Here is a 26359-nt window from a genome sequence, read left to right as displayed (position 1 = left end):
GGATTCCACTGGCAGGAGAGTTGGCAGCCAGAGGGTGCAGATCACAAATAATTGGCAAAAGAAACAGAGGGGGAGGTGAGGGTAACAATGTTTTATGCGGCAAGTTGCTTGGATCTGGAAGGCGCTGCCTGAAAGGGCGGTGAAAGCCGCCATAGTAACTGTCCATGAAATACAATGTGGAAAAGTGTGAGGTTATGTACTTTGGAAGGCGAAATGGAGGCACAGACTATTTTCTAAATGGGAGATGCTTAGGAAATCAGAAGCACAAAGGGACTTGGGAGTCCTTGTTCACGATTCTCTTAAGGTTAACGTGCAGGTTCAGTCGGCAGTTAAGGAGGCAAATGCAATGTTAGCATTCATGTCGTGAGGGCTAGAATACAAGACCAGGGATGTACTTCTGAGGCTGTATAAGGCTCTGGTCAGACCCCATTTGGAGTATTGTGAGCAGTTTTGGGCCCCGTATCTAAGGAAGGATGTGCTGGCCTTGGAAAGGGTCCAGAGGAGGTTCACAAGAAAGATCCCTGGAATGAAGAGCTTGTCGTATGAGGAACAGTTGAGGACTCTGGATCTGTACTCGTTGGAGTTTAGAAGGATGAGAGGGGATCTTAGTGAAACTTACAGGATAGAACATAGAACATACAGTGCAGAAGGAGGCCATTCGGCCCATCGGGTCTGCACCGACCCACTTAAGCCCTCACTTCCACCCTATCCCCGTAACCCAATCACCCCTCCTAACCTTTTTGGTCACTAAGGGCAATTTATCATGGCCAATCCACCTAACCTGCACATCTTTGGACTGTGGGAGGAAACCGGAGCACCCGGAGGAAACCCACGCAGACACGGGGAGAACATGCAGACTCCTCACAGACAGTGACCCAGCGGAGAATCGAACCTGGGACCCTGGAGCTGTGAAGCCACAGTGCTAGTCACTTGTGCTACCGTGCTTAGAGGTCTAGATAGAGTGGACGTGGAGAGGATGTTTCCACGAGTAGGAGAGACTAGTATGCGAGGGCACAGCCTCAGACTAAAGGGACGATCCTTTAAAACAGAGATGAGGAGGAATTTCTTCAGCCAGAGGGTGGTGAATCTGTGGAACTCTTTGCCGCAGAAGGCTGTGGAGGCCAATTCACTGAATGTCTTTAAGACAGAGATAGATAGGTTCTTGATTAATAAGGGGATCAGGGGTTATGGGGAGAAGGCAGGTGAAGGAGGATGAGAAAATATCAGCCATGATTGTGCGTGGAAAATCATGTCTCACAAATTTGATTGAGTTTTTTCAGGGGGTGACCAAGAAGGTAGACGAGGGCAGTGCAGTAGACCTTGTCTACATGGACTTTAGCAAAGCCTTTGACAAGGTACCGCATGGTAGGTTGTTGCAGAAGGTTAAAGCTCACGGGATCCAGGGTGAGGTTGCCAATTGGATTCAAAATTGGCTGGACGACAGAAGACAGAGGGTAGTTGTAGAGGGTTGTTTTTCAAACTGGAGGCCTGTGACCAGTGGTGTGCCTCAGGGATCGGTGCTGGGTCCACTGTTATTTGTGATTTATATTAATGATTTGGATGGGAATTTAGGAGGCATGGTTAGGAAGTTTGCAGATGACACCAAGATTGGTGGCACAGTGGATAGTGAAGAAGGTTATCTAGGATTACAACGGGATCTTGATCAATTAGGCCAGTGGGCCGACGAATGGCAGATGGAGTTTAATTTAGATAAATGTGAGGTGATGCATTTTGGCAGATCGAATCAGGCCAGGACCTACTCAGTTAATGGTATGGCGTTGGGGAGAGTTATAGAACAAAGTGATCTAGGAGTACAGGTTCATAGCTCCTTGAAGGTGGAGTCGCAGGTGGACAGGGTGGTGAAGAAGGCATTCGGCATGCTTGTTTCATTGGTCAGAACATTGAATACAGGAGTTGGGACGTCTTGTTGAAGTTGTACAAGACATTGGTACGGCCACACTTGGAATACTGTGTGCAGTTCTGGTCACCCTATTATAGAAAGGATATTATTAAACTAGAAAGAGTGCAGAAAAGATTTACTAGGATGTTACCGGGACTTGATGGTTCGAGTTATAAGGAGAGGCTGGATAGACTGGGACTTTTTTCCCTGGAGCGTAGGAGGCTTAGGGGTGATCTTATAGAGGTCTATAAAATAATGAGGGGCATAGATAAGGTAGATAGTCAACATCTTTTCCCAAAGGTAGGGGAGTCTAAAACTAGAGGGCATAGGTTTAAGGTGAGAAGGGAGAGATTCAGAAGGGCCCAGAGGGGCAATTTCTTCACTCAGAGGGTAGTGAGTGTCTGGAATGGGCTGCCAGAGGCAGTAGTAGAAGCGGGTACAATTGTGTCTTTTAAAAAGCATTTAGATAGTTACATGGGTAAGATGGGTATAGAGGGTTATGGGCCAAGTGCGGGCAACTGGGACTAGCTTAATGGTAAAAAACTGGGCGGCATGGACTGGTTGGGCCGAAGGGCCTGTTTCCATGCTGTAAACTTCTATGATTCTATGATTGAATGGCGGAGCAGACTGGATGGGCCGAATGGCCTGTAATTCTGCTCCTATGTCTTATGGTCTTATAAGAATCTATATTGTGATCATGATATTTGCTACATTTAAAAATATAGAAATATATATTCTGCCACACTGGAGACTGGCGAACCATAATCATAGAATCATAGAATTTACAGTGCAGAAGGAGGCCATTCAGCCCATCGAGTCTGCACCGGCTCTTGGAAAGAGCACCCTACCCAAGGTCAACACCTCCACCCTATCCCCATAACCCAGTAACCCCACCCAACACTAAGGGCAATTTTGGACACTAAGGGCAATTGATCATGGCCAATCCACCTAATCTGCACATCTTTGGACTGTGGGAGGAAACCGGAGCACCCGGAGGAAACCCACGCACACACGGGGAGAACGTGCAGACTCCGCACAGACAGTGACCCAAGCCAGAATCGAACCTGGGACCCTGGAGCTGTGAAGCAATTGTGCTATCCACAATGCTACCGTGCTGCCCCTGGTGTTACTGCTCAGGACTTCTGTCCTGGAACGGTACTTTGTCACACTCTGCCACCAATAGCATGTTCTCTGCTTTAGATCAGCTCCCAGATTAGTGTTTAAAAATGGATTTTGTTGCACCTTATGCTTTAACTCACTGCCTGTCTTCCATACCAGGGCAAAACCACATTAAATACCAACTTCTAAGCTTTCCAGAAAAAAAATAATTTTTGTCAAGGTATACGCTACTTCGAACACATTTAAAAGTAGTGCAAGTGATATATGACTGCTTTAAATGTCTTTTCTTAACTTGTGATACAGATCGGCAATGCACTGGGGACCAGGGGAATACCAAGGTGATTACGTTTCTAAGAGAGACTTTCATAACTTGCTCGTGACTCACTCGTGTTTGCACCATAAACCAGGGGCATGGGAATTCCCCCACCCACTCTTCCTCCACACACAATCAGTTACTCATGAGTACGTTTGAAGACCTGCAAGATTTAGGACTCTCATCATACTAGAAAAGCCCACAAAACACCCAACAGGAGTTCCAAGCTTTCGAGAACTTCGGGACAGGAGGCCATTTTGGTCCATCTCAGGCCTAGCTGTTCCGCCATTCAATGTATCTTAATTCCAGCTACCCACCATGGTTCTGCAACATCTCAGTTTTGAAATGTTCAATTCACCCCAGCGTGAAGGGGTTCCAGATTTCCGCTGTCCTTTGTGTGAAGAAATTCTTCCAGACACACCCCTGAACAGAATAACTCTCAATTTTAATCTTACATCCCACTTTTTACCAGAGGAAAGTCTCTTTCTACCTATCTGAGTGAATCCTTTAATCACCTCTTCTTGAGGTCAGCCCTTAATCTTCGCTGCACGAGAGAATACAAGTTTAGTCTATACAACCTGTCCTCATAATTTAACCCTTTTAGCCGCACTACCCTCTATTATAATAATAATCTTTATTATTGTTACAAGTAGGCTTACATGAACGCTGCAATGAAGTTACTGTGAAAAGCCCCTCGTCGCCACATTCCGGCCCCTGTTCGGGTCACAGAGGGAGAATTCAGAATGTCCAATTCACCCAACAGCACGTCTTTCGGGAATTGTGGGAGGAAACCGGAGCACCCGGAGGAAACCCACGCAGACACGGGGAGAACGTGCAGACTCCGCACAGACAGTGACCCAAGCCGGGAATCGAACCTGGGACCCTGGCGCTGTGAAGCGACAGTGCCAACCCACCATTCCTGGGTACCCACTATTTTGCTCCTTCACTGCTATTTTCCCAGAGAGCCCCTTTCCCTAAGTGAAGTCACTTTTAAGCTTTTAAAAAAATTCTTTGACTGACTGCATTCTGCTTTGCGTTCATGTCAAATTACACTTGCATGTGTTCTGTGCTCACTGGACATCAAGCAGGCGTGAAATTGGGGTCTACGATTAAGAATTCCCAGTAGGCAGGTCAGCTGGTATTTGGCAAGGTGACCGCATACTGCCCCCTGCCAGCAGGGACTTCATGGTGCATTGTGTAGAGATAGCTAGGCTTTCCAAAATGATGTTGAACCAAGATCCCTTGGGTGGAGGTCAAAGGTTCCATGCCACAATTCTGAGGTGGTGCAGTTACCCCTGATATCTTGGTCAATGTTCGTCCCTCGGCCAACATCACAACAACAGATTATCCAGTCATGATCATGTTGTTTGTGAGAGCTTTCTGTGCAGATTGAATTCCACATTTCCTACATAGTGGCTAGCACTGTTGCTTCACAGCTCCTGGGTCCCAGGTTCTATTCCCGGCTTGGGTCACTGTCTGTGCGGAGTCTGCACGTTCTCCCCGTGTCTGCGTAGGTTTCCTCCGGGTGCTCCGGTTTCCTCCCACAAGTCCCGAAAGACGTGCTGTTAGATGAATTGGACATTCTGAATTCTCCCTCAGTGTACCCGAACAGGCGCCGGAATGTGGCGACGAGGGGATTTTCACAGTAACTTCATTGCAGTGTTAATGTAAGCCTACTTGTGACAATAATAAAGATTATTATAATTGACCATGAAAAGCGCTATAGAAAAGTCTCACACATATATTATATAACATATATTATCTATATGTATGTTTTATAACGTAAGTCCTTGTTCAACGTCAAGCTCAGAAAACTAACGACATATGAAAGTAGAATTCACAAAACCTCAACAGAATATCATTCAGATTTTGAGGCTTCTGTTTAACCCATATATTTTGTGATACATTGTTTGAGATGAATTTCCAACAGTTTCTTCTATTATCACAACAGGAATTGAATATAACAGTAAGGATGTTATGCTTCAGTTATACAGGTTATTGGTGAGACCACATTTCGAATATGGTGAGCAATTTTGGTCTCCTTATTTAGGGAAGGATGTGAATGAGTTGGAGGCGGCTCAAAGGAGGTCTTACTGGATTGATGTCTGGAATGAGCGGGTTGTCTTATGAGGAAAGGTTGGACTGACTGGACTTGTTTCCAGAGGAGTTTAGAAGAGTGAGGGGTGATTTGATTGAAGTATTTTAGATCCTGAATGGTATTGACAAGGTGGATGTGGAAAGGATGTTTCCTCTTGTGGGTGGGTCCAGAAAGAGGGGACACTGCTTTAAAATGAGGAGTCACCCTTTTAGGACAGAAATTAGGAGAATGTTTTTCTCCCAGAGGGCTGTGCGACTTTGGAACTCTGTGCCCCAGAAGGGTGGCATATGGTGACTTAGTGGTTAGCACTGATGCCTCACAGCGCCAGGGACCCAGGTTCGATTCTGGCCTTAGTCACTGTCTGTGTGGAGTTTGTATGTTCTCCCCGTGTCTGCGTGGGTTTCCTCCGGGTGCTCTGGTTTCCTCCCACAGTCCAAAGATGTGCAGGTTAGGTGGATTGGCCATGATAAATTGTCATCCTGCTGCACCCGTGTTCTGGTGTGGCGCGCCCCCGCCATTGGGAAATCCACAGGCGTGAGTGCGCTGCTGGTGAAACAGAGGATCCCGCCGACGGAGAATCCAGCCCCTTGTGCCTATCTATGCCAGATTCAACCTCCGAGCCCAGTGGTGTAAGGACAGTCTGCTCCGTCCTCACAAAACAGTGAGGTGTATCATGGAGAGGGTACCTTTTTTTCTCCGTTAGAAGTCAATGTAGACTATGACGCAATCATACACTACAGAAGAACAGTGGCCATTGTACAAAGATATCAGTCCATTATGTATGAATGGGATGACTTTTAAAAAAATATATCATTTGCAATATTATACAAGGCAGACAGCATTATCAGAGACCCCTCTCACCCAGGCATTGCCTTCTTCCAGACCCTTCCATCAGGCAGAAGGTACAGAAGTCTGAAGACTCGCACATCCAGACATAGGAATAGCTTCTTCCCCACAGCTACAAGACACCTCAACGACTCCCCCTCGGACTGATCTGTTCGCTGTAAGAACACTATTCACGACGCCCTATGCTACTCTTGCTCATGTATTTGCTTTGTTTGGCCCCTTGTTCCGCACTGTAACCAATCACTGTTTTGTCGATGTACCATTTGTCAATGTTCTCTGTCGATTATTCTCTGTGTCTACGATGTACGTACTGTGTACGTTCCCTCGGCCGCAGAAAAATACTTTTCACTGTACATGTGACAATAAATCAAATCAAATCAAATATTCGCCACCTGAGCAAAAACAAATGCTCATCTGACAAAGATAGACTGTTGCCAAGCAACTGGCACATTGGTGGGATGCCAGAACATCTGCAAAACAACTAACTTGGGTGCCTCTGTTCTCCCAACCCCACCCCTTCCTAAGATCCAGTGTCACAGCTGTTCTGAATATCTGTGTTGTCAATGTTATGCGATGAAAAACAGATTTGATTTTGACACGGCGCCAGGAATATTCAGTGTTTAAAGGGCGTATTGTGTTGTGCAATGGGTCACTGGCCACTTGGTCATATTTGCGGTTATCACTTCTTTCATCGGGACTAACTCCGATCTGCCGCTGTACACTTTCAAAGCGTTTTCTCACAGTATATATCTTGAACAGCCTCCCCCCTGTTAAGCAGCAACAATTGAGGGGGAAAGCTACAGCACTGGCAAACGCTTTATTGAAAATACAGGCTGATTGAAGAGTAGCTTGTTGGATTTAAGAAGCAGTCATTTCTCCTGTAAAATTCAGTCTTGCGGCTTCCCATGGTGTGTGGTCCAGTATTCCTGGTCTGCTAACTGATCTCACTCTGGCAGTCAGGACGTGACAATAGACCTCATCATCCACGCTCAGGAAAGACATCATAATCCGTGCTCTTGTTTGATCATGAGTGCTTGTGCCTGGGAGAGTACCAACTCAGATTCGCCTCCCACAGTCAAATAGCACACAAGCACTCACTGCCTAGAGTTATGCCATGAGTCCCCCCAGAGGTCAAAGGTCAGCTGACAAGCATTAAAACTAGCATGCCAGAAGTGACCAATGGGAAAATGTGCGTCCCTCCATGATTTTATTACCCATTGGGTGAGATTGGAGTCTAAAATTAGAGGGCATAGGTTTAAGGTCAGAGGGGGAGATACAAAAGGGTCCCGAGGGGCAATTTTTTCACAAATGGGCAGTGAGTGTCTGGAACGAGCTGCCAGAGGCAGTGGTAGAGGCGGGTACAATTTTGTCTTTGAAAAAGCAGTTACAGTTACATGGGCAGGGTGGGTATAGAGGGATATGGGTCAAATGCGGGCAAGTGGGACTAGCTTAGTGATCGAAACTGGGTGGTGTGGACAAGCTGGGCCGAAGGGCCTGTTTCCAAGCTGTAAACATCTACTGGGAGTAAATGGATTGGTGTCTGCGCTGAAGAAATGGACAGAGGAATGTCATATGAGGTACTGAGGAACACATTGGGCAAAATCAATTTTTAGTCTACATAGTCTGACTGATGTATTCACATTTTTGTGAGGGTTAAGAAACATTTTTTATGAGTCATTTTTCATTGCAACTGTCACTTTGACGACACATGCACTTTTTCCCACATTCACACATACAGGATGCCCTTGTGCAATGTTAAACTTTAAGAACTTTGGATGTGCCCACAATAGAAACAAACTGTAAGCAACTTATGAAAGCATAATTCATATAATCTTTAATGCTAATTCTTTCATGTTGCTTATTAATTGCCATTTAATTTCTTAATAATTTCTTAACAATTAAGTTTTAATTCCTTAAAACTGATTAACAATTGCGATACATACAGACATATGAACTAGGAGCAGGAAGAGGCCATTCGGCCCCTCGAGCCTGCTCCACTGTTCAATAAGATCATGTCTGATCTGTTTGTGTTGAGTTCCACATCCCCATCTCCCCCTCGATAACCTTTGACCCCCTCGCCGAACAAGACTCTGTCTACCTCCACCTTAAAAATATTCAGTGACCACACCTCCACCGCCTTCCATCATAGAATCCCCACAGTGAAGAAGTAGGCCATTCGGCCTGTCAAGTCAGCATCGACCCTTTGAATGAGCAGTCTACCCATCTCCACCTCGCCCTATCCCCATAACCTTTTTAAAAATAAATTTAGTGTACCCAATTCATTTTTTCAAATTAAGGGACAATTTAGCGTGGCCAATCCACTTACGTTGCACATCTTTGGGTTGTGGGGGCGAAACCCTCGCAAACAATGTGCAAACTCCACATGGACAGTGACCCAGAGCTGGGATCGAACCTGGGACCTTGGCACCGTGAGGCAGCTGTGCTAATATCCCCATAACCTAACCTGCACATCCCTGGATGCTAAGGGGCAATTTAACATGACCAATCTACCTACCCTGCACATCTTTGGACACTAAGAACAATTTATCATGTCCAATCCACCTAACCTGCACATCTTTGGACACTAAGGGACAATTTATCATGGCCAATCCACCTAACCTGCACATCTTTGGACACTAAGGGGCAATTTAACATGGCCAATCCACCTAACCTGTACATCTTTGGACACTAAGGGGCAATTTAACACGGCCAATCCACCTAACCTGCACATCTTTGGACACTAAGGGACAATTTATCATGGCCAATCCACCTAACCTGCACATCTTTGGACACTAAGGGGCAATTTATCATGGCCAATCCACCTAACCTGCACATCTTTGGACACTAAGGGGAAATTTATCATGGCCAATCCACCTAACCTGCACATCTTTGGACACTAGGGGCAATTTAACATGGCCAATCCACCTAACCTGTACATCTTTGGACACTAAGGGACAATTTAACATGGCCAATCCACCTAACCTGCACATCTTGGGACACTGAGGGACAATTTAACATGGCCAATCCACCTAACCTGCACATCTTTGGACACTAAGGGACAATTTAACATGGCCAATCCACCTAACCTGCACATCTTTGGACACTAAGGGGCCATTTATCATGGCCAATCCATCTAACCTGTACATCTTTGGACACTAAGGGACAATTTAACATGGCCAATCCACCTAACCTGCACATCTTTGGACACTAAGGGACAATTTAACATGGCCAATCCACCTAACCTGCACATCTTTGGACACTAAGGGGCAATTTATCATGGCCAATCCACCTAACCTGCACATCTTTGGACACTAAGGGACAATTTAACATGGCCAATCCACCTAACCTGCACATCTTTGGACACTAAGGGGCAATTTAACATGGCCAATCCACCTAACCTGCACATCTTTGGGTTATACGGAAATGAATGGGTATTGAAAACCTGTACTTGGACCAATGTTGATGGTTCTGGTTTGGCGCACATTTGAGATGAGTTTGAGATTGATGTCAGTTGCTATCACTGTATCTCTGCCTATCCCATTATATGCCCTCTAATTCTTGTCCATTATCCAGGTAGGTGCAGCCCTTATAATGGCAAGAACTTCATGAGGAACACCTTCAAATACTTCCCCATCCCCACCACTACCCATGCTATTTTTCCCCCCAAGATGGAGTCATCTTGTATCATGCTAATTGGTAACTTAGTCCAACTGGATCCAACTGTAGACTCCAACATGAGACTTTGTCAGAAACAATGGGCAAAATTCCCCAGTGGATGGGATTCACTTTTCGAGATGGGAGCGCACTCCGCCAGCGGGTTTCCTGGCAGCGTGGTGTGGTTACAATGGGAAATCCCATTTACAAGCGGCGGATAGATTCCCGCCGCCAGCGAATGGCATGCCATCGGCAAACGAAGCTAGAGGAACGGGAGAATCCAGCTCTATCGGTTTACCCAACAAAATAACGATGGTCTGCCACACATGTGGCAGCACGGTAGCACATAGAACATAGAACATAGAACATAGAACATAGAACAATACAGCGCAGTACAGGCCCTTCGGCCCACAATGTTGCACCGAAACAAAAGCCATCTAACCTACACTATGCCATTATCATCCATATGTTTATCCAATAAACTTTTAAATGCCCTCAATGTTGGCGAGTTCACTACTGTAGCAGGTAGGGCATTCCACGGCCTCACTACTCTTTGCGTAAAGAACCTACCTCTGACCTCTGTCCTATATCTATTACCCCTCAGTTTAAAGCTATGTCCCCTCGTGCCAGCCATTTCCATCCGCGGGAGAAGGCTCTCACTGTCCACCCTATCCAACCCCCTGATCATTTTGTATGCCTCTATTAAGTCTCCTCTTAACCTTCTTCTCTCCAACGAAAACAACCTCAAGTCCATCAGCCTTTCCTCATAAGATTTTCCCTCCACACCAGGCAACATCCTGGTAAATCTCCTCTGCACCCGCTCCAAAGCCTCCACGTCCTTCCTATAATGCGGTGACCAGAACTGTACGCAATACTCCAAATGCGGCCGTACCAGAGTTCTGTACAGCTGTAACATGACCTCCCGACTCCGGAACTCAATCCCTCTACCAATAAATGCCAACACTCCATAGGCCTTCTTCATAACCCTATCAACCTGGGTGGCAACTTTCAGGGATCTATGTACATGGACACCTAGATCCCTCTGCTCATCCACACTTTCAAGAACTTTACCATTAGCCAAATATTCCGCATTCCTGTTATTCCTTCCAAAGTGAATCACCTCACACTTCTCTACATTAAACTCCATTTGCCACCTCTCAGCCCAGCTCTGCAGCTTATCTATATCCCTCTGTAACCTGCTACATCCTTCCACACTATCGACAACACCACCGACTTTAGTATCGTCTGCAAATTTACTCACCCACCCTTCTGCGCCTTCCTCTAGGTCATTGATAAAAATGACAAACAGCAACGGCCCCAGAACAGATCCTTGTGGTACTCCACTTGTGACTGTACTCCATTCTGAACATTTCCCATCAACCACCACCCTCTGTCTTCTTTCAGCTAACCAATTTCTGATCCACATCTCTAAATCACCCTCAATCCCCAGCCTCCGTATTTTCTGCAATAGCCTACCGTGGGGAACCTTATCAAACGCTTTGCTGAAATCCATATACACCACATCAACTGCTCTACCCTTGTCTACCTGTTCAGTCACCTTCTCAAAGAACTCAATAAGGTTTGTGAGGCATGACCTACCCTTCACAAAGCCATGCTGACTATCCCTGATCATATTATTCCTATCTAGATGATTATAAATCTTGTCTCTTATAATCCCCTCCAAGACTTTACCCACTACAGACGTGAGGCTCACCGGTCTATAGTTGCCGGGGTTGTCTCTGCTCCCCTTTTTGAACAAAGGGACCACATTTGCTGTCCTCCAGTCCTCTGGCACTATTCCTGTAGCCAATGATGACATAAAAATCAAAGCCAAAGGTCCAGCAATCTCTTCCCTGGCCTCCCAGAGAATCCTAGGATAAATCCCATCAGGTCCCGGGGACTTATCTATTTTCAGCCTGTCCAGAATTGCCAACACCTCTTCCCTACGTACCTCAATGCCATCTATTCTATTAGCCTGGGGCTCAGCATTCTCCTCCACAACATTATCTTTTTCCTGAGTGAATACTGACGAAAAATATTCATTTAGTATCTCGCCTATCTCTTCAGACTCCACACACAATTTCCCATCCCTGTCCTAGACTGGTCCTACTCTTTCCCTAGTCATTCGCTTATTCCTGACATACCTATAGAAAGCTTTTGGGCTTTCCTTGATCCTTCCTGCCAAATACTTCTCATGTCCCCTCCTTGCTCGTCTTAGCTCTCTCTTTAGATCCTTCCTCGCTACCTTGTAACTATCCATCGCCCCAACCGAAACTTCACACCTCATCTTCACATAGGCCTCCTTCTTCCTCTTAACAAGAGATTCCACTTCCTTGGTAAACCACGGTTCCCTCGCTCGACGCCTTCCTCCCTGCCTGACCGGTACATACTTATCAAGAACACGCAGTAGCTGATCCTTGAACAAGCCCCACTTATCCAGTGTGCCCAACACTTGCAGCCTACTTCTCCACCTTATCCCCCCCAAGTCACGTCTAATGGCATCATAATTGCCCTTCCCCCAGCTATAACTTGCCCTGCGGTGTATACTTATCCCTTTCCATCATTAACGTAAACGTCACCGAATTGTGGTCACTGTCCCCAAAGTGCTCTCCTACCTCCAAATCCAACACCTGGCCTGGTTCATTACCCAAAACCAAATCCAATGTGGCTTCGCCTCTTGTTGGCCTGTCAACAAATTGTTTCAGGAAACCCTCCTGCACACACTGTACAAAAAAACGACCCATCTATTGTACTCGAACTATATCTTTTCCAGTCAATATTTGGAAAGTTAAAGTCTCCCATAATAACTACCCTGTTACTTTCGCTCTTATCCAGAATCATCTTCGCCATCCTTTCCTCTACATCCCTAGAACTATTAGGAGGCCTATAAAAAACTCCCAACAGGGTGACCTCTCCTTTCCTGTTTCTAACTTCAGCCCATACTACCTCGGAAGAAGAGTCCCCATCTAGCATCCTCTCCGCCACCGTAATACTGCTCTTGACTAGCAGCGCCACACCTCCCCCTCTTTTGCCTCCTTCTCTGAGCTTACTAAAACACCTAAACCCCGGAACCTGCAACATCCATTCCTGTCCCTGCTCTATCCATGTCTCCGAAATGGCCACAACATCGAAGTCCCAGGTACCAACCCATGCTGCCAGTTCCCCTACCTTGTTTCGTATACTCCTGGCATTGAAGTAGACACACTTCAAACCACCTACCTGAACACTGGCCCCCTCCTGCGACGTCAAATCTGTGCTCCTGACCTCTATACTCTCATTCTCCCTTACCCTAAAACTACAATCCAGGTTCCCATGCCCCTGCTGCATTAGATTAAACCCCCCCAAAGAGCACTACCAAATCTCCCCCCCAGGATATTTGTGCCCCTCAGGTTCAGATGTAGACCATCCTGTCTGTAGAGGTCCCACCTTCCCCAGAAAGAGCCCCAGTTATCCAGAAATCTGAATCCCTCCCGCCTGCACCATCCTTGTAGCCACGTGTTTAAATGCTCTCTCTCCCTATTCCTCATCTCACTATCACGTGGCACGGGCAACAACCCAGAGATAACAACTCTGTTTGTTCTAGTTCTGAGCTTCCATCCTAGCTCCCTGAAAGCCTGCCTGACATCCTTGTCCCCTTTCCTACCTATGTCGTTAGTGCCAATGTGGACCACGACTTGGGGCTGCTCCCCCTCCCCCTAAGGACCCGGAAAACACGATCCGAGACATCACGTACCCTTGCACCTGGGAGGCAACATACCAAACGTGAGTCTCTCACGCTCCCACAAAATCTCCTATCTGTGCCCCTGACTATAGAGTCCCCAATTACTAATGCTCTGCTCCTCTTCCCCCCTTCCCTTCTGAGCAACAGGGACAGACTCCGTGCCAGAGGCCCGTACCCCATGGCTTACCCCTGGTAAGTCCCCCCCCCCACAAGTATGCAAAGCGGTATACTTGTTTCTCAGGGGAACGACCGCAGGGGATCCCTGCACTGATTGCTTTTTCCCAGTCCCTCTTACAGTTACCCACCTATCTCCAATCTTTGGTGTAACTAATTCCCTGAAGCTGCTATCTATGACCCCTTCTGCCTCCCGAATGATCCGAAGTTCTTCCAACTCCAGCTCCAGTTCCCTAACTCGGTCTTGGAGGAGCTGGAGATGGCAGCACTTCCTGCAGGTAAAATCAGCAGGGACACTAACTGCATCCCTCACCTCAAACTTCCTGCAGGAGGAACATTGCACTCCCTTCCCTGCCATTCCTCTAACTTTCTACCAAGATCTGGCTAACAACTAAATTAAATTTTTTTATATAAAATAATAATAAATAATAAAATATGGTACTTACCTCAGACCAATGGGTTTTATTATTAGGTTAGAGGAGGAGGGCGGGTGGGAGACACTACACGTGTAGTGTCTCGGGTTTCCTCTCCACCAGAATTTATTGGTGAGGGTCTTCCCAGATGTCCGCGGGTCGACTTCCTGTTCCCGCCTAAAACACTAATTTTAAAAAAAAAATTCTCAGCTCCTGCTGAAATTGACTAACCAGCCAGCTCCACTCCCGCCGAAATCGACTGGCCTGCCCCTGCAAAGACAAGTGCTTTTAAAGGACAGACTTACCTCCCAGCAGCCACTTCCGCACTGCTCCCGCTGAAACTGACTCACCAGCTGTTCTCACGCCGAAATCGACTGGCCTGCCCCTGCAAAGACAAGTGCTTTTAAAGGACAGACTTACCTCCCAGCAACCACTTCCGCACTGCTCCCGCTGAAACTGACTCACCAGCTGTTCTCACGCCGAAATCGACTGGCCTGCCCCTGCAAAGACAAGTGCTTTTAAAGGACAGACTTACCTCCCAGCAACCACTTCCACACTGCTCCCGCTGAAACTGACTCACCAGCTGTTCTCACGCCGAAATCGACTGGCCTGCCCCTGCAAAGACAAGTGCTTTTAAAGGACAGACTTACCTCCCAGCAACCACTTCCGCACTGCTCCCGCTGAAACTGACTAACCAGCTGTTCTCCCGCCGAAATCGACTGGCCTGCCCCTGCAAAGACAAGTGCTTTTAAAGGACAGACTTACCTCCCAGCAACCACTTCCGCACTGCTCCCGCTGAAACTGACTCACCAGCTGTTCTCCCGCCGAAATCGACACAGTGGTTAGCACAATTGCTTCACAGCTCCAGGGTCCCGGGTTCGATTCCCGGCTTGGGTCACTGTCTGTGCGGAGTCTGCACGTTCTCCCCGTGTGTGCGTGGGTTTCCTCCGGGTGCTCCGGTTTCCTCCCACAGCCCAAAGATGTGCAGGTTAGGTGGATTGGCCATGATAAATTGCCCTGAGTATCCAAAATTGCCCTTAGTGTTGGGTGGGGTTACTGGGTTGTGGGGATAGGGTGGAGGTGTGGACTTGGGTAGGGTGCTCTTTCCAAGAGCCGGTGCAGACCCAATGGGCTGAATGGCCTCCTTCTGCACTGTAAATTCTATGTCATGTTTTGAATGTTGTATCCCGTTTTACATGTCCCCCTTCCTCCCACCTCCATATCAGTCTCATGAAAGTGGTACCCCACACTGCGGGGCATTTCCCAGGGGTTTTTGACCCCCTCCAGTCCACCTTGCTCAACTGCTCACTCTTCGGGTTTGAGCAACCGAGCCTCAACAGTATATTGCACATTAATGGATTTCACTGCCCAGCTTGCTTCTGCCCGACTTCAATGCCCACATTCTTGCGCCATCCGTATTGAATCTTGTGGTTGTGACACGGAATGGGAAGTTGTTATAGGGAAGTTGTTTCCATTAGCCGGGGAGACTAGGACCCGGGGGCACAGCCTTAGAATAAAAGGGAGTCACTTTGGAACAGAGATGAGGAGAAATGTCTTCAGCCAGAGAGTGGTGGGTCTGTGGAATTCATTGCCACAGAGGGCGGTGGAGGCCGGGACATTGAGTGTCTTTAAGACAGAAGTTGATAAATTCTTGATTTCTCGAGGAATTAAGGGCTATGGAGAGAGAGCGGATAAATGGAGTTGAAATCAGCCATGATTGAATGGTGGAGTGGACTCGATGGGCCGAATGACCTTACTTCCACTCCTATGTCTTATGGTCTTATGGAATGGGAGCAGTGGGCTGGTACTTTATTGTTTGCCCCTTCCCAGTCATAGAATCATAGAATTTACAATGCAGAAGGAGGCCATTCAGCCCATCGTGTCTGCACCGGCCCTTGTAAAGAGCATCCTACTTAAACCCACTCCTCCACCCCATCCCCATAACCCAGTAACCCAACGTAACCTTTTGGACACACAGGGACAAATTATCACGGCTAATCCACCTTCCCTGTACATCTTTGGACACGAAGGGACGATTTAGCATGGCCAATCCACCTAACCTGTACACCTTTGGACACTAAGGGACAGTTTAACATGGCCAATCCACCTAACCTGCACATCTTTGGACACTAAGGGACAATTTAACATGGCCAATCCACCTAACCTGCACATCTTTGGACACTAAGGGACAATTTAGCATGGCCAATCCACCTAACCTGCACATCTTTGGACACTAAGGGACAATTTAGCATGGCCAATCCACCTAACCTGCACATCTTTGGACACTAAAGGACAATTTAGCATGGCCAATCCACCTAACCTGCACATCTTTGGACACTAAGGGACAATTTAACATGGCCAATCCACCTAACCTGCACATCTTTGGGCACTGAGGGACAATTTAACATGGCCAATCCACCTCACCTGCACATCTTTGAAAACTAAGGGACAATTTAGCATGGCCAATCCACCTAACCTGTACATCTTTGGACACTAAGGGACAATTCAACATGGCCAATCCACCTAACCTGCACATCTTTGGACACTAATGGACAATTTAGCATGGCCAATCCACCTAACCTGCACATCTTTGGACACTAATGGACAATTTAGCATGGCCAATCCACCTAACCTGTACATCTTTGGACACTAAGGGACAATTTAACATGGCCAATCCACCTAACCTGTACATCTTTGGACACTAAGGGACAATTTAACATGGCCAATCCACCTAACCTGCACATCTTTGGACACTAAGGGACAATTGATCATGGCCAATCCACCTAACCTGCACATCTTTGGACACTAAGGGACAATTGATCATGGCCAATCCACCTAACCTGCACATCTTTGGACACTAAGGGACAATTTTGCATGGCCAATCCACCTAACCTGTACATCTTTGGACACTAAGCGACAATTTAACATGGCCAATCCACCTAACCTGCACATCTTTGGACACTAAGGGGCAATTTATCATGGCCAATCCACCTAACCTGTACATCTTTGGACACTAAGGGACAATTGATCATGGCCAATCCACCTAAACTGCAGATCTTTGGACACTAAGGGGCAATTTAACACGGCCAATCCACCTAACCTGCACATCTTTGGACACTAAGGGACAATTTAACATGGCCATTCCACCTAACCTGCACATCTTTGGACACTAAGGGACAATTTAGCATGGCCAATCCACCTAACCTGCACGTCTTTGGACACTAAGCGACAATTTAACATGGCCAATCCACCTAACCTGTACATCTTTGGACACTAAGGGACAATTTAACATGGCCATTCCACCTAACGTGCACATCTTTGGACACTAAGGGACAATTTAACATGGCCAATCCACCTAACCTGCACGTCTTTGGACACTAAGCGACAATTTAACATGACCAATCCACCTAACTTGCACATCTTTGGACACTAAGGGACAATTTAGCATGGCCAATCCACCTAACCTGGACATCTTTGGACACTAAGGGACAATTTATCATGGCCAATCCACCTAACCTGTACATCTTTGGACACTAAGGGACAATTTAACACGGCCAATCCACCTAACCTGTACATCTTTGGACACTAAGGGACAATTTAACACGGCCAATCCACCTAACCTGTACATCTTTGGACACTAAGGGACAATTTATCACGGCCAATCCACCTAACCTGTACATCTTTGGACACTGAGGGACAATTTAACACGGCCAATCCACCTAACCTGCACATCTTTGGACACTAAGGGACAATTTATCATGGCCAATCCACCTAACCTGCACATCTTTGGACACTAAGGGACAATTGATTATGGCCAATCCACCTAACCTGCACATCTTTGAATTGATGTCAGGTGACATTGAGCCAACTTTAGCGCCCCTTCTCCGCTCTGGTTAAAATCAGCCAATGCAGTCTGGACTGGGAATGGATCCCGTCACCTTGTTGGTTTGACTCGTTTCCAGAAAGGAACTGAAGACACCTCGGGAGGTGGATTTGTAATTTCGCCGCTTGCTGCTTGGACATTGAACCTGATGTGGAAATGTGGAGGTGTGCAGAGAATGCAGATTTTTTTAACCTCTGCGTTACATCCGGTTGTCGAGGTAGATCTGTCGACCAGGACCTCTTTGGTAGCCTCCTCTCCTCACTGCTTATTTCCATTTGTTCACATAGCGCACGGTTCAGAAAAATGCCAAGTATGTCTGCCTCGCAAATAAAGACTGCCCTGTAGATAAACGGCGACGGAATCGATGCCAGTTTTGCCGATTTCAGAAGTGCCTTGCTGTGGGTATGGTAAAAGAAGGTAAGCATTTGGACACTTCAATTTATATATATATATTTGTTTATACATAGTATTGTTGTTAGTCAACCATTATTTCACTCGTCACATCTGCCTCTCAATTATCAATTTTAGTCACCAGTATGATTAATTTTACTGAAATGTAAGATATAATTGAAAACAAATATAATACAAAAATAAGGTATGTTTGCCCTTGAGAATGCAAGTCAGCTCTTCACATATTCCCTGGAGGTATTCATGCAATGGGGAAGTGACAGTTTCAAAATCTGTTCCCTCCCACCCCTTACTATCATCTGTTAGGGTCTGTCCCACATACCTCTCTGGTAAGTTACTGATCTATGCTTTAGTGGCTTGCTTTCAAAAATCACTGTACTTATTAACATACGAATTGAGACAAAGGCTATTCAAAGCAGGGTTACCAGAACCATGTGAGTAGAAATGGGGAAAAGGCGACGAGGAGGTGAACTTTCAGCAGATGGATTTGGTAGCGATAACCAAAAAAGCACTGGTAAAGCCACAAAACATTGGGCTGGGCACCCTGAAGATAAGTATGCCACAGATAGGGCATGTAAAGGGTATTCATTCCAGTTAAAGATGAACGTAGGAGCAGAAAGAGGCCCTTTGGTCCCTTGAGCCTGTTCTGCCATTCGATTTGATCATGGCTGATCTGTATCTTTCCTCCATCTAATCCGCCTTGATTCAGTAAATTCTTAAATGCCTCCCCCAACAAAAATCTGTCAACCTTAGTTTAGATGTTTTTTCCAGCCTGGAAGCTTCCAAAGCAATTGGATTAGAATTTTTTCCTACAGATTAAAACTACTGAGAGGTATTTTGTTCCTTTTGAAGTAACGCCTGACCAACGAGCTTCTGGAAAACATACTTTGTCAAAGCTTAACAGATCCATTACCAACCAGGGTAATGGCTACATGACAGTTGCCACATTGGCAATGCTCTTCCTTAAATATTTGAACTGTTCAAAACTGAATGTTGTTATTGTGGTAATCCTGGTGAACACACCGTTTTAGGATTTCCTCCTCCACAGCTGGTCTCCACATGCAACGTTTGTCTATCCCACGTTCAGGCCTTTGGCACCTTTGAGGAACTTTTCTAATGTCTAGAAAAGGCCAGTAGCGGGCGGGATTCTCTGTTCCCGCAGCCGGCCAATGGGGTTTCCCATTGTGGGCCACCCCAAGCCGTCGGGAAACCCATGGGCGTGGGTGCATTGCCAGCGGGGCAGAGGATTCTGCCGACTGAGAATCCCGCAGGTCATTGCCTCTATAACTAAACCAAAAACAGAGGATTGCTGGACAAATGGATAAAGCGTTGGTCCTCTAATATGGTCATTTTGGCTCTGGTCTCCTCCCCACTGTCATTCCTCTTCTTTTGCCTTTTCTGGTGGCTGGGACAGTTCACGTGTTGTTCAATTCCAGAGCTCAGAGCTGATGACAGTGAAAGCAGAAATTCATGGAAGAGCTTCTTCTTGGCATGGGGAGAATGCCGGCATGGCTTCCAGTCAATGTCTTTCTGAAGTTCAGGCTTTCGTTTTGGTACTTCTCCCTTCTAGTCTTGAGATGGTTTCCTCTGGGACGGTTTTCTACCTTCTCTGCAGACTCTGCATCATTTCAGGTTCACAGCAAAGGATGTGCCAGACACTCACTGCTTCCAGAATGATAGAGCAGTTATTCCATTTCAACAAGCAGGAGAGAGAGAGAGAGCGATCCGTTCACTTCCAGGGTCTAACCGCCTCTGCCGAGTTCTCTCAGAAAGCATCACGCAGGAACCAATCACTGACCGTTGTTAGACAGAACGTTGTTCCTGGCTAACTCACTGATCGCCAGTTAACCAATCAAACCAACTCTCTCCAAACCTGGGGTGAGATTCTCCGGAAACGGCGCGATGTCCGCCGACTGGCGCCCAAAACGGCGCCAATCAGACGGGCATCGCGCTGCCCCAAAGGTGCGGAATGCTCCGCATCTTTGGGGGCCGAGCCCCAACATTGAGGGGCTAGGTCGGCGCCGGACAAATTTCCGCCCCGCCAGCTGGCGGAAACGGCCTTTGTTGCCCCGCCAGCTGGCGCGGAAATGACATCTCCGGGCGGCGCATGCGCGGGAGCGTCAGCGGCCGCTGACAGCATTCCCGCGCATGCGCAGTGGGGAGAGTCTCTTCCGCCTCCGCCATGGTGGAGGCCGTAGCGGAGGCGGAAGGGAAAGAGTGCCCCCACGGCACAGGCCCGCCCACGGATCGGTGGGCCCCGATCGCGGGCCAGGCCACCGTGGGGGCACCCCCCGGGGTCAGATCGCCCTGCACCCCCCCAGGATCCCGGAGCCCGCCCGCGCCGCCTTGTCCCGCCGGTAAGGTAGGTGGTTCAATTTACGCTGGCGGGACAGGCATTTTAGCAGCGGGACTTCAGCCCATCCGGGCCGGAGAATCGCGTGGGGGGGCCCGCCAACCGGCGCGGCGCGATTCCCGCCCCCGCCGAATCTCCGGTGCCGGAGACTTCGCCAACTGGCGGGGGCGGGATTCACGCAGCCCCCGGCGATTCTCCGACCCGGCGGGGGGTCAGAGAATCTCGCCCCATGTTCCTAAGATCCACTCGGTGCCGAGGAGTCTGGATTCTCTTCTCCAAAATGCAAAACCTGGGAACACAGTGGACTGGATTCTCCGTTTGAGAGACTAAGTCCCCACGCCGGCGTGAAAACGGTGGTGTTTTACCCAGGAAAACTGGCGCAAAACGGCCACTGATTCGCCGTTTTACTGAGGGCCAGCAGGGAGGCAGCAACAAGCTCCCAATGGCCTAAGGCCGTGGATACATGGCACGGCGTACTCCTAGAGTACGCCGCTTTTCAGGGGGCAGAGCATCGCAAAAGCGGCGGCACCTCCGATTGTGGGGTCATCGGGGATGCTCCGCCCCCTTGCTGAACGCAATTTTGGCGTCGGGGAGCGGAGAATCCAGCCCACTTGTACTGGCAAGCAGGCTGTTTCAACCTCGAGTCTTCTGCTTAACGGAACATCCCGATTCTGGGTCCATGGACCAAAATAATAACAAATATTTCGCAACAAAGGAAATAAACATGATGGACTCTTACACCGAGGACAAATAACCTGGGGATAAATTAACAAATAAAATGCTCGTAGAATATTTAGGTTCTCACACACTGACGGTACAACATTAGATGGAAGCTCCTGTCCATGTGGTCACCGTTACGGATTGGGCTCTCTTAGCTACGTTTGCTCCTGTCCAATATAAAAACCAGCTCCGAGAGGCAAGCCCAAGCCCACCTTTGAACTGAAGACTGGTCTTGGGCACAAAATAATCTGGGACCACGTTGCCCTTCCTGAGCAATGAACCTTTCTTGTTGTTAATAAACTCATTAAAATTAGTATCAGCCAACTCATACTTACCAGGTCCCCTCAATAGGTGGGCGAACAACATCTTGAAAGACTAGGCCGTGACTTTCCATTGGCTGACGCCGAAATTGGAAAACGTGTTTGGGCGGAGAACAGGTTCCGATGTTAAAACCATGGTCGATCTGACGGCAAATCGCAATTCTCCGTCACCTCGACAGCGGCGTCAACGCGTTCCGGAATGCACGTACAGTAAACACCGTTTGCATATCATTAGCGGGCCCGACCCGGTATTCCCCGGGTCCTCCGCGATTCTCCGCCTCCGATGGGCGGAGTTCCCGTCGGCGAGGTTCACTTGTGCGGAACACCGTGAAACCGGCGCCGTGGCTGCAGAGGGAGAGCGAGGGGGGGTGCGGAGAGTGCGCAACATCGCCATAGTTTGCTGATAGTCGTGCCGCTGGCCGGGGGGCTTCTGCCAGGGCCGGGGGGCTTCTGCCAGGGCCGGGGAGTACATAGACATAGAACAGTACGGCACAGAACAGGCCCTTCGGCCCTCGATGTTGTGCCGAGCATTGTCCGAAACCAAGATCAAGCTATCCCACTCCCTGTCATTCTGGTGTGCTCCATGTGCCTATCCAATAACCGCTTGAAAATTCCGAAAGTGTCCGACTCCACTATCACAGCAGGCAGTCCATTCCACACCCTAACCACTCTCTGAGTAAAGAACCTACCTCGGACATCCCTCCTATATCTCCCACCCTGAACCTTATAGTTATGCCCCCTTGTAACAGCTACATCCACCCGAGGAAATAGTCTCTGAACGTCCACTCTATCTAACCCCCTCATCATCTTATAAACCTCTATTAAGTTGCCTCTCACCCTCCTCCGCTCCAAAGAGAAAAGCCCTAGCTCCCTCAACCTTTCCTCACAAGACCTATCCTGCAAACCAGGCAGCATCCTGGTAAATCTCCTTTGCACCCTTTCCAATGCTTCCACATCCTTCCTATAGTGAGGTGACCAGAACTGCACACAATACTCCAAATGTGGTCTCACCAGGGTCCTGTACAGTTGCAGCATAACCCCGCAGCTCTTAAACTCAAGCCCCCTGTTAATAAACGCAAACACACTATAGGCCTTCTTCACGGCTCTATCCACTTGAGTGGCAATCTTCAGAGATCTGTGGACATGAACTCCAAGATCTCTCTGTTCCTCCACATTCCTCAGAACCCTGCCGTTGACCCTGTAATCCGCATTCAAATTTTTTCTACCAAAATGAATCACCTCACACTTATCAGGGTTAAATTCCATCTGCCATTTTTCGGCCCAGCTCTGCATCCTATCAATGTCTCTTTGCAGCCTACAACAGCCCTCCACCTCATCCACTACTCCACCAATCTTGGTGTCATCAGCAAATTTACTGACCCACACTTCAGCCCCCTCCTCCAAGTCATTGATAAAAATCACAAATAGCAGAGGACCCAGCACTGATCCCTGTGGTACACCGCTGGTAACTGGTCTGAATATTTTCCATCCACCACCACCCTCTGTCTTCTATGTGATAGCCAGTTACTTATCCAATTGGCCAAATTTCCCTCTATCCCACACCTCCTTACTTTCTTCATGAGCCGACCATGGGGAACCTTATCAAACGCCTTACTAAAATCCATGTATACCACATCGACTGCTCTACCTTCATCTACACCCTTAGTTACCTCCTCAAAGAATTCAATCAAATTTGTGCGGCAAGACCTACCCTTCACAAATCCGTGTTGACTATCCCGGATTAAGCTGCATCTTTCCAAATGGTCATAAATCCTATCCCTCAGGACCTTTTCCATTATCTTCCCGACCACCGAAGTAAGACTAACTGGCCTATAATTACCAGGGTCATTCCTATTCCCTTTCTTGAACAGAGGAACAACATTTGCCACTCTCCAGTCCTCTGGCACTATCCCCGTGGACAGTGAGGACACAAAGATCAAAGCCAAAGGCTCTGCAATCTCATCCCTTGCCTCCCAAAGAATCCTTGGGAATATCCCATCTGGCCCAGGGGACTTGTCGACCCTCAGGTTTTTCAAAATTGCGAATACATCCTTCCTCAAAACATCTGCTTTCTCCAGTCTACCCGCCTGAATCACACTCTCATCCTCAAAAACATGGCCCCTCTCCTTTGTGAACACTGAAGAAAAGTATTCATTCAACGCCTCTCCTATTTCTTCTGACTCCATGCACAAGTTCCCACCACTGTCCTTGACCGGCCCTACCCTCACCCTGGTCATTCTTTTATTTCTCACATAGGAGTAAAAAGCCTTGGGGTTTTTCTTGATCCGACCCGCGAAGGACTTCTCATGCCCCCTCCTAGCTCTCCTAAGCCCTTTTTTCAGCTCATTCCTTGCTACCTTGTAACCCTCAAGTGTGGGGTTGGCCAGGAGGTGGGCTGTGGGGTCGGGGTGGACGGGCACGGAACACCATTGCCGCAGCCGGCAAGGCAGCTATGCAGCTGCGCACACCGCTGACTGCCCGCTGTCAACTTAGGGTCACAGGTCGTATGCGTGTCCCCCCAGGCCTCCCCTCTAGGTGCCCTCTGGCCCCAGCCGGCCTATCAGCTTTATGGGCGCGCTCCACCACAACCAGTGCTGGGATGAGTGTGTGTGGGGAGTGTAATGTGTGTGTGCGGCTGGGATGAGTGTGTGTGGTGAGTGTAATGTGTGTGTGCGGCTGGGATGAGTGTGTGTGGGGAGTGTAATGTGTGTGTGCGGCTGGGATGAGTGTGTGTGGGGAGTGTAATGTGTGTATGCGGCTGGGCTGAGTGTGTGTGGGGAGTGTAATGTGTGTGTGAGGCTGGGATGAGTGTGTGTGGGGAGTGTAATGTGTGTGTGTGGCTGGGATGAGTGTGTGTGGGGAGTGTAATGTGTGTGTGTGGCTGGGATGAGTGTGTGTGGGGAGTGTAATGTGTGTGTGCGGCTGGGTTGAGTGTGTGTGGGGAATGTAATGTGTGTATGCGGCTGGGATGAGTGTGTGTGGGGAGTGTAATGTGTCTGTGCGGCTGGGATGAGTGTGTGTGGGGAGTGTAATGTGTGTGTGCGGCTGGGATGAGTGTGTGTGGTGAGTGTAATGTGTGTGTGCGGCTGGGATGAGTGTGTGTGGGGAGTGTAATGTGTGTGTGCGGCTGGGATGAGTGTGTGTGGGGAGTGTAATGTGTGTATGCGGCTGGGCTGAGTGTGTGTGGGGAGTGTAATGTGTGTGTGAGGCTGGGATGAGTGTGTGTGGGGAGTGTAATGTGTGTGTGTGGCTGGGATGAGTGTGTGTGGGGAGTGTAATGTGTGTGTGTGGCTGGGATGAGTGTGTGTGGGGAGTGTAATGTGTGTGTGTGGCTGGGATGAGTGTGTGTGGGGAGTGTAATGTGTGTGTGTGGCTGGGATGAGTGTGTGTGGGGAGTGTAATGTGTGTGTGCGGCTGGGATGAGTGTGTGTGGGGAGTGTAATGTGTGTGTGTGGCTGGGATGAGTGTGTGTGGGGAGTGTAATGTGTGTGTGTGGCTGGGATGAGTGTGTGTGGGGAGTGTAATGTGTGTGTGCGGCTGGGATGAGTGTGTGTGGGGAGTGTAATGTGTGTGTGTGGCTGGGATGAGTGTGTGTGGGGAGTGTAATGTGTGTGTGCGGCTGGGGTGAGTGTGTGTGGGGAGTGTAATGTGTCTGTGTGGCTGGGATGAGTGTGTGTGGGGAGTGTAATGTGTGTGTGGCTGGGATGAGTGTGTGTGGGGAGTGTAATGTGTGTGTGCGGCTGGGATGAGTGTGTGTGGGGAGTGTAATGTGTGTGCGGCTGGGATGAGTGTGTGTGGGGAGTGTAATGTGTGTGTGCGGCTGGGATGAGTGTGTGTGGGGAGTGTAATGTGTGTGTGCGGCTGGGATGAGTGTGTGTGGGGAGTGTAATGTGTGTGTGCGGCTGGGATGAGTGTGTGTGGTGAGTGTAATGTGTGTGTGCGGCTGGGATGAGTGTGTGTGGGGAGTGTAATGTGTGTGTCCGGCTGGGATGCGTGTGTGTGGGGAGTGTAATGTGTGTGTGCGGCTGGGGTGAGTGTGTGTGGGGAGTGTAATGTGTGTGTGCGGCTGGGGTGAGTGTGTGTGGGGAGTGTAATGTGTGTGTGCGGCTGGGATGAGTGTGTGTGGGGAGTGTAATGTGTGTGTGTGGCTGGGATGAGTGTGTGTGGGGAGTGTAATGTGTGTATGTGGCTGGGATGAGTGTGTGGGGTGTGTAATGTGTCTGTGTGGCTGGGGTGAGTGTGTGTGGGGAGTGTAATGTGTGTGTGCGGCTGGGATGAGTGTGTGTGGGGAGTGTAATGTGTATGTGCGGCTGGGATGCGTGTGTGTGGGGAGTGTAATGTGTGTGTGCGGCTGGGGTGAGTGTGTGTGAGGAGTGTAATGTGTGTGTGTGGCTGGGATGAGTGTGTGTGGGGAGTGTAATGTGTGTGTGGCTGGGA

General features: G+C 48.4%; 1 protein-coding gene across 4 annotated transcripts in view; it reads left to right on the top strand.

Annotated features, from left to right (window-relative positions):
* The window catches only part of LOC140405407 (nuclear receptor subfamily 4 group A member 1-like), a 170309-nt gene that overhangs the window by 73003 nt on the left and 70947 nt on the right, over positions 1-26359 (top strand). For all 4 annotated transcript variants that reach the window (XM_072493771.1, XM_072493772.1, XM_072493774.1 and 1 more), the window contains exon 3: positions 18409-18538. In XM_072493771.1, coding sequence (XP_072349872.1) covers positions 18409-18538 — 130 coding nt within the window. The remainder of the gene's footprint in view (positions 1-18408; positions 18539-26359) is intronic.

Source organism: Scyliorhinus torazame, chromosome X (genome assembly GCF_047496885.1).
Source record: "Scyliorhinus torazame isolate Kashiwa2021f chromosome X, sScyTor2.1, whole genome shotgun sequence".
In the NCBI taxonomy this organism is placed as follows: Eukaryota; Metazoa; Chordata; class Chondrichthyes; order Carcharhiniformes; family Scyliorhinidae; genus Scyliorhinus; species Scyliorhinus torazame.
The sequence above is the reverse complement of the archived record's forward strand: the minus strand, read 5'-3'. Positions and strand labels throughout refer to the sequence as shown.